The sequence below is a fragment of the Mustela lutreola genome, chromosome 2, assembly GCF_030435805.1.
Source record: "Mustela lutreola isolate mMusLut2 chromosome 2, mMusLut2.pri, whole genome shotgun sequence".
NCBI lineage: Eukaryota > Metazoa > Chordata > Mammalia > Carnivora > Mustelidae > Mustela > Mustela lutreola.
Window position 1 is genome coordinate 15,318,530 of NC_081291.1, and position 11,774 is coordinate 15,330,303.

Genomic DNA, 11,774 nt, shown 5'->3' on the forward strand with positions numbered 1-11,774 from the left:
AAGTCTTTTCTTTCCATGCTATTGATTTTTACTTGACTTTTCACTGGCGTCCTCACTGAGGTAAGGAATAGATCCAAGCCTCACTGTGGAGTCCCAGAGCTTGGCACACAGTAGGCACTCAATAAACGCATGAATGAAGAGAGGACTGAAGTAACCATCTTGTCCAGCAGACTCCTGACCCCACTCTTTTGACTCTCACCCGCTAGACAACTTCTTTACCAAGGAAGGGCCCTTATTAAGGAGAGTTTCCACCACCTCCCCACCCCACTCCAGCCATATCTAGTTTCAAATTTCAGATGTGTTCTTGGGCAAGTGTCACTTGTGTGAGCCTCAATTTCCTCATCTATAAACTCAGTTTCTGTTGAGACAGCTCCCTCCCCTTGTCCCCAACTCTGTTCCATTCTTAAACACGGGGATGGTGCTGGGATCCTTGCTCCCAGCCCTGCATCTCTATTCCCAGGGCCATCACGACCCTTTGAGTTCTTTTGAGACTGGAGAACCCAAAAGTCTAGTCTGAATCCTCCCAATTCCTTTTCGAGACCTAGAGCTAGAACCTCAACAAGTCTTTCTCTACAATGAGGCGCCACGCCTGACTTCCGCTGGGGGATAACCTCCCACCCCTACTTGGTAAAAGGGGGCCATTGGTGGAGGCAGGTGTGAGGAAGAGCGAGTTTATTGCAAGTTCCAAGGAGGAAGCGCTCGGACCGTGCCTTCCCCACCAGCATGAGCGGGTGACTAGAGAAGGACGCCCTCCACACGCGTCCACTCCCTGGCAGCTCCTCCAAGTATCCACCGCCTGCCCACAGCCATCGCTCATTCCGCGCTGACGCAACGCTTCCATTTCTTCTCGTCCCTTCCCCTCCCGAGGCCTTCTCTTGGGAAACAGAGGAAGCGCTTGCGCCCTCCTGCTCTCGGGATCTTGGGGAGAGGAGCTAGATTCTAAACAGGGGCGACTATGGCCCCAGCCATCCAGAGTCAGGAAAAAGGGGGAAGTGCGCGTGCGCAGTGGCGCGTGTCGGCTTCGCGAGAGTACGGAAGCGCGCTTCGCGCGCATGCACTGCGCTTGCGCAGTGCTCGGGGCGGCGGGAATGGCGGGAACCCCGGCTTCTAGCTGGAGTCCCCAGCACGCAGCCAGCCGTTGCGCGCTACCTGGCCCGCTGAGGGCCTGGCAGACGGGCTGAACTGCAGCAATTCTGCGATCAGGGCTTTGCAGCGCTCCGACAGCTCGAGGCCGTCGGGGTAGAGGACGCCGCGCTTCTGGCGCCTGGGCAGACCAGCGATGTCCGAATCGTCGAAGGGCATGCACCCGGTGACCATGACGTAGAGCACTACGCCCAGGCTCCACACGTCGTACTTCTTGGGGTCGTATGGGATACCCAAGAGTACCTCAGGAGACGCGTAGGCGGCCGAGCCGCAGTAGGTAGTGCTCAGGTCAGGATAGCCGTGTGCCTGGCGACCAAAGCCAAAGTCAGTGAGCTTCACGCGGCGTTCGTCGGGGCTCAGCAGCACGTTTTCGCACTTGAGGTCACGGTGCACCAAGTGGTGGTCATGCAGGTAACGCACAGCCCCAGCTATCTGCGCAAAGAGGTCGCGTGCCTGGCTCCCGGGGATGCGCCCGTTGCGCTGCACTGCCTGCAGCAGGTCGGTGGCAGCCGCCTCCATCACGATATAGAGCTTCCCATTGCACACTTCGATGAACTCGAAGACGTGCACGATGTGCGGGTGTCGCACGCCTCGAAGGATGGACAGCTCGCGTGGCAGAAACTTGTTGACGAAGTCGGGCGGCGCGCGCCGCCGGTCCACCACCTTGATGGCCACTGTGCCCTTGTATTTCTTGGACGTGGCCACCTTCACCTTGGAGTAACTGCCCTCGCCTATTGTGCGTCCCAGCTTATAGCCGAGTTCGCTCAGAAGTTTGTCGCCCGACATGGTGGCGCCTGGGGCGCGCGGGGAGCAGGAGGCGGCTGCTGTCGGGGGGCGGCCGGACTCCAATCTCGGGCCTAACCCATGGCGCTTGGCACCTGCACACCCGCACCCCCATGTGCCCACTCCCGGGTCCCCGCCGCAGAGGTGCCTTTTATTGCCCAGGTAACAATTTCTGCCTTGTGAAGTGACCACAGGCGTCACCCCACCCCGCCTCCGGGTGGGGGCCCCCTGGACCCCGCCCCACGGGGCAAGGCCATCAGGCTTTGTGACTCATAATCGCTCTGAATGGCCCAGTTCACATGAGAACCTGTTAGCAAGGGGTCCCGACCACCACTCAGGAGCAGAATCCATGCCTGGCGTTGGGGTGGCTCCTCATGACTCGAAGCTGAGCAGCAGTCGCCCCCCAGCTTTGTGTACCCGGCCCTGGCCATGTGGAGCCTTGATACGCCCGCGAAGGGGAGAAAACCAGAGAGGGAGCTTAACTTGGTAACTCGGTGACCCGGCTCCCTCAGGAGCTTGGGGTCTCTGGCCTCAGGACCACATCAGAGGAAAGGTGTACGGAGGTCCTTTAGAGCAAGAACCCGGGCGACCAGACGGGCTACAGGCATCTACACCGACTGAACCAAGCCCCGTCTAAGAAAAATGATAGGGAATCCTCGGCTGCACCCCGCCGCCCAGTGGATTCCTGGACCTATTGCCCAAGCTCTCCTTCACGGTGGGATAGCTACACTAGAGTCCCAGACGCCCTAGTCCCGCCCAAGACATGCGCGGTACTTTCAGCCACACTCATCATGGCGACGGCCTCCGGACGTAACTTCCGCCCGCGGCCGGAAGTTGGGGTCCTGTGAGCATGGCAGCATCGAAGGTGAAACAGGACATGCCCCCTCCGGGGGGCTATGGCCCCATCGACTACAAGCGGAACCTTCCGCGTCGGGGACTGTCGGGTCAGTGTTGCACTGCGCCGGGGTGTCAGAGTTGGGGCTTCGGGACGCCGCCATGGGGGGCGGGGGTCGCCGGGGAGTCTTGAGGGCCTCAGTTTCCACCGCGGTGTGACGGGAGGCGGAGCCCAGGTATCCCCGATAGCTTCGGTAGTGACGAGAGTAACTGCTGGAGTTTGTCGAACGCTTACTGAGCTTTGTTTTCTTCACAGAACAGTCTGGAAGGTCGGTCCCCTTAATCCTTTCCATTCTGCGGTTGGTTAGATCAGTGTAGCTCGTGCCCCGAGCCCTCGGACACACTTCCGTTTCACAAGTGGGGAAACTGAGGCCCGAGAGAGGCTGCTACCTACCCCCACGGCCACCCAGTGTAACACTCATGCTGGATCCGGAACATAAAGGGACTTTAGGTGTTCCTCCCTGTAGTACCTACCCGCGGACGTCCCAGCAATATGTATTCTTAAATTTTTCAAATGTTTTAAGTAACATTTAGAAGTTTGCTATTAGGCTCAACACAGAAAAATGTAAAAGAAAAAAATGTAGGGGCGCCTGGGTGGCTCAGTGGGTTAAAGCCTCTGCCTTCAGCTCAGGTCATGATCCCAGGGTCCTGGGATCTAGCCCCGCATCGGGCTCTCTGCTCAGCAGGGAGCCTGCTTCCTCCTTCTCGCTCTCTGCCTGCCTCTCAGCCTACTTGTGATCTCTGCCTGTCAAATAAATAAATAAAAAATCTTAAAAAAAAAAAAAAATAGAAGGGACATATACTTGCACCTAGGGTTAACAGAGATACAAATTTTTAAAAAGCATGAATGCATTTCCCGTAACTCGTCAAACTTTACATTTATTGTTATGCACATGTGCCTCAATTAAAAAAATATATACAGGCATGGTAAAGAAAGAATTCAGACTGTGGGAAAGTATCAGGGGAAAACTCAAGCTCTTTCCAGCCCCTTGGCTTTTTTGTTTCTCAGAACAGCAGTTGACAGACTTTTCTATAAAGGGCCAGATAAACATTTTATGCAGATGGTCTCTATCCACTGCTGCTTCTTTATTTTTTTTTTTTTTTAAGATTTTATTTATTTATTAGAGGGAGAAAGCAAGCATGAGAGAACATGAGCAGGGGCAAGGGTAGAGAGAGAGGGACAAGCAGATTCCCCACGAAGTGGGAAGACTGTAGTGGGGCTCAGTTCAAAGACCCCCAAGATCACAGCTTGAGCTGAAGGATGCTTAACCAACTGAGCCAACCAGGTGCTCTTCTGCTGCTGCATTTTAACAACTGTTTACCAACCTAAAAATGTTCTTAGCCTGAGGGTTACAAAAATAGGCTTGACTCGTCCCAGAACACACTGAATGAAAATGTGATCTGAATCTCTTCAATTTCTTTTCTCAAAGTGTGACTTAACACCCAGGCCAGTGTACCCCTCACGTGTGCGGCTTGAGGTGTGTTGATACATGTGCACCTGTGTGTGGTACAGACCAGGCTGGCAGAAGGGTCCCAGCCTGTGAGCCTCCCTGGGCTGCTCCTAGTTAGCATGTCTCTTTTATTTTTAAGTCACAATGTGCCCTTAATCCCAGTCCTCTTCCAGTTCATGACATGGTAGTGTCTCCCATGTGCCATCTAGACCGTTATCTAGGGTTGGGCTTCCTAGTTGCACCCCTTCACACCAGCTTGCGTTGTAGCATATACAGACCTGCCCCCTGGCTACAGTGGGCTGAGGAGGAGACCTCTTCTGGTGGCGTGGTCTTTGTTCTGTCCCTGCATTCAGTAGTTGTTTGTTGAGTGTGCATGTGGCACTGAGTTCTGTCTGGAAGAGCTCACAGCCTCGCAGAGGAGATGAATGTGTCGCACCAGAATTTCCTATATTGGCAAGGCTCCAGCTCACCAGGGTCCGTTTTAGCCAGGGTGGGCTGGAAGGACCTCTCCGAAAGTTCCTTAAGTGGAGGGAACAGCAAGTGCAACAGCCCTGCTTTCCATCCTGCACCCCATGCTAATCATCTGTCCTGTGCCGCCCTCCAGCCTTGCACTCAAACCATATGTCCCCATTGCCCTCTCCCAATTAGTCCTACCCTGCTCTGCTCCTGTAAGGTACACAAGCCTGGCATCCACTCCCCTCTTCTCTGCCCAGATCACTCACCCCTAGTGTCCTAGAACCTGCAGAGCTGGCTCAGACCACCTTTAATCCCCACTGCTCCCGAAGTGACTGCTACCTCCATCCTTCCCACTCATTTCTCTTCTCTCTACTCTCTCGTGCCCAGTGGGTGGCCCTTTCTTTGTTTCCCTTATGTCTTTAACTCTTTTTTTTTTTGGAATTCACAGACCATACCATATAATTCACCTATTTCATGCATACAAATCACAGATTTTTAGTCTGTTCACAGTTGCATAACCATCACCAGGATCTAAATTTATAACACATCTGGGGCACCTGGATGGCACAGTCGCTTAAGTGTCTGACTCTTGGTTTGGGCTCAGGTCATGATCTCAGAGTCATGGGACCAAGCTCTTCGTGGGGCTCCACCATCACGGGGGTCTGGTTGGGTTTCTCTCTCTAGCCCCTGCCTCTCTCCCTGTGTGTGTGAGCACATGCGCTCTCCCTCCAATAAATCTATAAATAAATCTAAATAATTAAATAAATAGATAAATTTATAACAGTTCCATCACTCCAGAAGGAACCCCAAGCTCATGAGGAGTCACTCCCCATCCTCCCTCTCCCAAACCCTGGCAACTAGCGGTCTGTTTTTTGTCTCTATGGATTTGCCAGTTCTGGACGTTTCATGAAAATGGGCTCCTATTCTGTGTGGCCTCTGGTGTCTGGCTCAGCAGGACGTTTTTAACGTGCATGGTGTAACATGTCTCAAAGCTGCTTTTTTGTTGTTGTTGTTGAGTAATATAATAATATTCTTGTATGAATGGGTCACAATTTGTGTATCCATCTACCACTTGATGGACATTTGAGTTGTTGCCACCTTTTGGCTGCTGTGAACATTCCTGTGCAAGCTTCTATGTGGGTATATGTTTCGTTTTTCTTTTTTTTTTTTTTTTTTTAAAGATTTTATTTATTTATTTGTCAGAGAGAGAGAGAGTACAGGCAGACAGAATGGTAGGCAGAGGGAGAAGCAGGCTCCCTGCTGAGCAAGGAGCCCGATGCGGGACTCGATCCCAGGACGCTGGGATCATGACCTGAGCCGAAGGCAACTGCTTAACCAACTGAGCCACCCAGGCGTCCCATGTTTCGTTTTTCTTGCGGGAAAATTTCACCTAGCAATAGCATAGTTAACTAAGTCATATGCTAACTCCACGTTTAACATTTTGAGAAACTGCCAAGCTGTTTTCCAAATTGGCTGTACTGTTGTACATTTCTTCCTGCATTTATTTTACGGGATTTCCAATTTCTCCACATCTGGACAACACTCATTATTTTCCTTTTTTTTTTAAATACATTTTTAAAAAAGATTTTATTTATTTATTTGACAGAGAGAGATCACAAGTAGACAGAGAGGCAGGCAGATCCCAGGACCCTGAGATCATGACCTGAGCCGAAGGCAGCGGCTTAACCCACTGAGCCACCCAGGCGCACCCCCCCCCATTTTTTTTTTTTTTTTTAAATTCTAACCATCCCATCGGTGTGAGGTGTCTCATTGTGGTTTTGATTTGCATCTCCATGGTTACTAATGATGTTGAGCGTATTTTCATGTGTTTCTAGGCCATTTGTATAGCTCTTCGGGAGAAGTACCATCCAAGTCCTTTATCCATTTTTTAAAAATTGGGTCGTTCAACTTTATTAATTTTTTTTTTTAATTTGAGGGAGATAGTGCGCAAGTGCGGTCAGTTTGTGGAGAATCTTAAGCAGGTTCTGTGCCGAGCGTGGATCCTGGTGCAGGGCTTGATCCCATAATGCTGAGACCATGACCTCAGCCAAAACCAAGAAGGGAGGATGCTCAACCAACTTAGCCACCCAAGCGCCCCAGGGTGTTCATCTTTTTTGTTACTGAATTTACAGAATTCTTTATACATTTTGGTTACCATTCCTTTATCAGATAGAGGATTTTCAGAGACTTTTCTTCCATTCTGGAGGTTGTCTTTCTAGCTTGTTGGCGGCATCATTTGTAGCACAAAAGTTTTTCATTTCAGCGAAGCCCAGTTCATCTATTTTTTTTTTTTTTTTCCTTTTGTCACTTGTGCTTCTGGCGTCCCAGCTAAGAAGCCATTGCCTCATCCAAGGTCACAGAGACTGACTAATCTGTTTTCTAAGAGTTTTATAGTTTTAGCTCTCAAATTGAGGTCTTTGATCCATTTTCAGTTAATTTTTGTGTATGGGGGAAGGAAAAAGCACACTTTATTCTTTTGCATGTGGCTGTCCACTTATCCAATTTGCTGAAAGACTATTCTTTCCCCATTGAATTGTCTTGGCACCCTTGTCCAGAATCAATTGACCGTAAATGTGGGGGTTTATTTTTGGACTCTCAGCTCTGTTCCATCGATGTACAGGTCTATCCTGATGCCATGCCACACTGTCTTGTACACACAGCTGTGTGTGAAGTCTGAAACTATGAAGTGCGAGTTCTCCAACTTTGTTGTTTTTCAGAATTGTTTTGGTTAATCTGGGCCCTTGAATTTCCATATGAATTTCACAATTGGCTGCTCAGTTTCTGTAGGGCAGATAAAGGGGGAAGGTTGGGATTCGGATGGGACCCCATTGAACTGGTACCTTCCTTTGGGTCGTGCTGCCATCTGAACAAGGTTAGGTACTGATACTGAACACAGGATGTGGCTGGCACCCACTCCTGGGCATGACCATAATCAGCCTCCCCCACCGGACTGACAGGTCCTGAAGCACAGACCCATGCTCAGGGTTTGGGGTGTCAGCCTCTCCACTGTCAGCAAGAAAGAGCTGCACATTTGTAAAGGCCATTTTTGTCTTGGAATTGATCCTACATGTGGGTGCCTGGTATGAAGACAAGGGGTCTCCATTAGGGTAGCCCAGGCCTATGCCCTGGGGCTGGGTCAAAAGAAGAAGACCCCAGGGCTTCTCTATAGCTACTGAAAAGGAAGAGGCAGCTCTTCTAGGATGTTCTGTCTGGCACAGGTGGTCAGCCATGTGTAAGAGCCATAACTACGTTGGGAGCTGGTCCTAGGCACTCGAGCCTCCCAGGAGGAATCTCCCTCTGTGCACAGGAACCAGGGTGCCCCCGTAATTTGGAAATGTCTTACTCTGAGCTCATGTTTGTTTCATTTTGTTTTGCTTTTTAAAGATTTATTTATTTATTTATTTGGGAATGAGAGCACGAGCATGGAGGGAGAAGCACCCGATGCGGGGCTCAATCCCGGGATCCTGAGATCATGACCTGAGTCGAAGGCATACGCTTAACCAGCTGAGCCCCTGAACTAATGTTTTTAACAGGCTTGACTGAGGAGCTGAAAAATCTAACCAGTTTCTTATGCACCTCTGGGTCCAACAAAGGTGCCAGAAAAACCATGTGTTGAACTGAGCTGAAGAAGAAGGATGAGGACAGGACAACAGAGGCTCCCTGCAGGCTGCGAGCAGGGCTGGGACTCCCAGAGCCCCTTTGCCCCCCCCTCGCCCCCAAATCCTAGGGAATGGCCTCACCCACCATTTGCTGGTCATTTCCTGGGTGTTAACTTGAGCTCAATCTGGCCGAGCTTGTCCATTTTTCCCAGCAACCATGGGGCCCATCCCGGGAAGAGACCACAGCTCGAAAGATTAGAGGGTATGGGGTGACCTGGCCCCAGCCAGGCCGCAGGCAGTTAGGGCCTCCATGAAGACCGCAGCAGGCCCACAGCCTGTCCATCAGAATTACAGTGCAGGTGCCTGCTGGTGTCAGTAAATATTCATGGCAGCCTCTGTCCCCTGGTGCCCGGGCAGGGGGCTCGACCTGCTGGGCCAGGAGGCGGCACATCAGGGAGCCCCTGGGCTGCTGGGCGGGCCCCGCAGGGCACTGCCTGCCTCCCGCAGCCCATCCAGCCCCCTATGGGCAGGACTCAGAGGAGTGGACCAGGCAGCCAGGCGCCACCGTGGAGCTGGACCCAGCAGTAGACACCATCCTGCCCCGTGCAAGCACCCGCCGACTGGGAGCCAAACGGCCTTCCACAAGATTGTGGGGTGGCAGCCACCCAGCCATGAATAAGAAGACCCACGGGCTCTCCTGCAGTCCCTGCCCACACTGTACCTTCTGGAAACTGTCCCATGGTGGGCAGAGGTGTGGTGGCAGCATCTGCCTCCCATGTCAGAGAGAAGCTGAGACAGCCTGGAGTCCCTGCCGCAGGCCGGGGGAACGGACTGAAGAGTGGTCTGCAGTTTTGGAGGAGGGGGTCCAAGGGAAGGGGCCGGTGGACATTCCACGGGGACCAAAAAATAATAATCTGAGGAAATATGCACTAGAGACGGTACTGGCCATCTCTAGGAGAAGGTCACTAAGACTTTGACCTTCTCTTGCGTCAGTGTTGGTGGTGTGTTGCACAGCAAGTGGAGTGCACGTCCTGGGAAGAAGCTGCAGGGAGCGGCCTGTCCCGCGGGCGGGCGCTGACTGGTGGCCTCTCCCCCCACAGGCTATAGCATGTTCGCTGTGGGCATCGGGACCTTGCTGTTCGGGTACTGGAGCATGATGAGGTGGAACCGCGAGCGCAGGTAGGCCCCAGGCCGCCCCGGGCGGGATGCCCTGGTACCCGTGGGGCCCTGCCTCAGGCCCTGGGGACTCAGGAAGTGGGGACCTGGACTGAGTCCACTTCTGAGCTTTCCACTGAAGAAAGGACTCATAATCAAGGAGCTCTTCGCCAGATGTCCCTTGGCCTCCGCTGCTCGGGAACCGAGGGTCTGGATTAGGATGGCACATCGGGTGGAGGTGGACGGGTGGGCCCAGGACGTGTTCTCCTAGTGGGTTTTTGCCATTGGTAACCAGGCAATGAGAACAAGGGCATAGATGGTGGTCGTGCCAGCACATGGGGCCAGAGGCACCAAGGCAGAACATGGCCTCCGTTCGGACTCTGGCTGCTGCCTCTCAGCTGCCCTGCCCCACCCTACCCCAGCGTGCTATGTGTCCTCAGCACCCCCTTGGGGTCACCTGCCCCCCACAAGTCTGGGAGTCCCTGAGGGTAGTGCTGGAGAAGGCCTGCATGTGTCAGGTACTCGGCGTGGGGTACACTCAAACCAGGTCCGGCCCCCCAGGACCACGTGCAGAGGTCTGGCCACTGGAGTGACAACTGTGTGGCTGTGGCGGGGGCATCTGCTCCTGTGGATCTGGAGGAGGGGAGGGGGGAGACTGAAGCTCATCCACACCCTTCCCCGTACGGCTATGAGATTCCTGGTGATGAGGGGACAGGGCCAGGGGCCACCTGCTGGCCCACATCTCTGGGTGCCGCTCCCGCAGCATAGATGTGGCTGGTGGCTCAAAGATGCAGAGCTGTCTGCCCCGGGCTCACACTCCAGGGTTATTTTGACAAGAGGATATGATTTTGAAGGCCCAGAGTCCAGCGATGAAGGCCCCATCCCCCGTCCCCGGTTCACCACAGTCATCAGGCCAGGGCTATTTTTAGGATTAAGAAATAAAGTTTTTAACTGGGAAAAAAGTGTGAAGCCAGCAGTCTTGTGGATCAGTGCTTGTGCCAGCTGTGTGCCCCCCCCCCCCACCTCTCATCCTGTGGCAGGTAGAGCTTACTGCCAAGCCCTGCTGCGCTCACTTGCCTCTCCTCCAGCCCCCTTCCCCATGTGTCACCAGTGGGGCTGAGGCCACGTCTACCCCCAGCTCCAGCCTGATCTAATCTGTTGGTTCTCGGGTTTTGCAGGCGCTTGCAGATTGAGGACTTCGAGGCCCGCATCGCGCTGATGCCACTGTTGCAGGCAGAGAAGGACCGGAGGTGGGGCCACTGGGACCAGGGTTGGAAGGTCGCAGGCCTGAGTGTCCCATGCTGCAGTGCAGGACCTGGCCGGAGTGCATATGGGGACTGACAGCTGTGTCCTTGCATACGTGGGGCTGCCGTCATCCTTGGAGAGGGCCCCAAACTTGACTTAAAGTGAGGACCCAAGGGACAGAATGGGAAGGTTCCCTGGAGGAGGAGACATTGAGGCTGCAGCAGGAGGACAGTAAAAGTTTGTAGGGGGAAGGAAGGGACAAGCGGAGACAGCGTGTGCAGGGTTGGCAGTGGCAGGAGGTGATGGGGAGTGGAACAGGGAGGGGCCCCGAGGGGTGCTCAGGCCTGTCCCCCTCCTCTCATTTCATCCCCGCAGGGTCCTGCAGATGCTTCGAGAGAACCTGGAGGAGGAGGCCATCATCATGAAGGATGTGCCCGACTGGAAGGTGGGTCCTGGGCAGGGAGGGCGGGGGTGTGGGCCCCCGCAGAAACACAGCCCCCCACGGGAAGCCTGAGGCTGAGAGGGGTCCTGGAGGCCAGGCATGAGCAAGGGGAGACAGCAGCTTTCAGTGTAGACACAGTGGCCACCAGGCCTAGTGGGGTCCCCCTAGGCAGTGTGGGCCTGAGCGGGTAGCTGCACCCCCACTTACATCCTGCGGTCTCCACAGGTGGGTGAGTCTGTGTTCCATACAACGCGCTGGGTGACTCCCGTGATGGGCGAGCTGTATGGGCTGCGTACAAATGAGGAGATTGTTGACGCGGCCTATGGCTTCATTTGGTACACGTAGGGGGCCGCTCCCCTTGGACCCCTTGGACCCCAGCACCCTCCCCACTGGAAAGAATAAATGCTCTGGAGACCTGCCTGCCTATGTCCCAGCGACTGAGTTTACTGGCGAGTGGGGCCCTATTGGGTTACACATGGCCTGGGGACACAGGGTTTAAACCTGGGGACTCTGCAGAAGTTGCCAGGTGGGCTGGCCCCCCAACCCCGCACCCTGGGCACATCAGTGAGTGGGGGACCTAAAGAGCAGAGCATGGGACGGAGGGGC

At 53.8% G+C, this 11,774-nt stretch overlaps 2 protein-coding genes across 2 annotated transcripts; one reads left to right on the top strand and one right to left on the bottom strand.

The window, feature by feature from the left end:
- Nucleotides 1-541: 541 nt before the first annotated feature.
- TSSK6 (testis specific serine kinase 6) lies at nucleotides 542-2,658 on the bottom strand. Its single transcript, XM_059160635.1, has one exon. The coding sequence runs from the start codon at nucleotides 1,927-1,929 to the stop codon at nucleotides 1,108-1,110; it is 822 nt and encodes a 273-aa protein (XP_059016618.1). The 5' UTR covers nucleotides 1,930-2,658; the 3' UTR covers nucleotides 542-1,107.
- Nucleotides 2,659-2,716: 58 nt separating this feature from the next.
- NDUFA13 (NADH:ubiquinone oxidoreductase subunit A13) lies at nucleotides 2,717-11,588 on the top strand. Its single transcript, XM_059160638.1, has 5 exons — nucleotides 2,717-2,870; nucleotides 9,427-9,505; nucleotides 10,660-10,731; nucleotides 11,102-11,171; nucleotides 11,394-11,588. Exons 1-5 carry the CDS (start codon nucleotides 2,777-2,779, stop codon nucleotides 11,511-11,513), a joined length of 435 nt encoding a protein of 144 aa, XP_059016621.1. The 5' UTR covers nucleotides 2,717-2,776; the 3' UTR covers nucleotides 11,514-11,588.
- The last annotated feature ends 186 nt before the right edge of the window (nucleotides 11,589-11,774 follow it).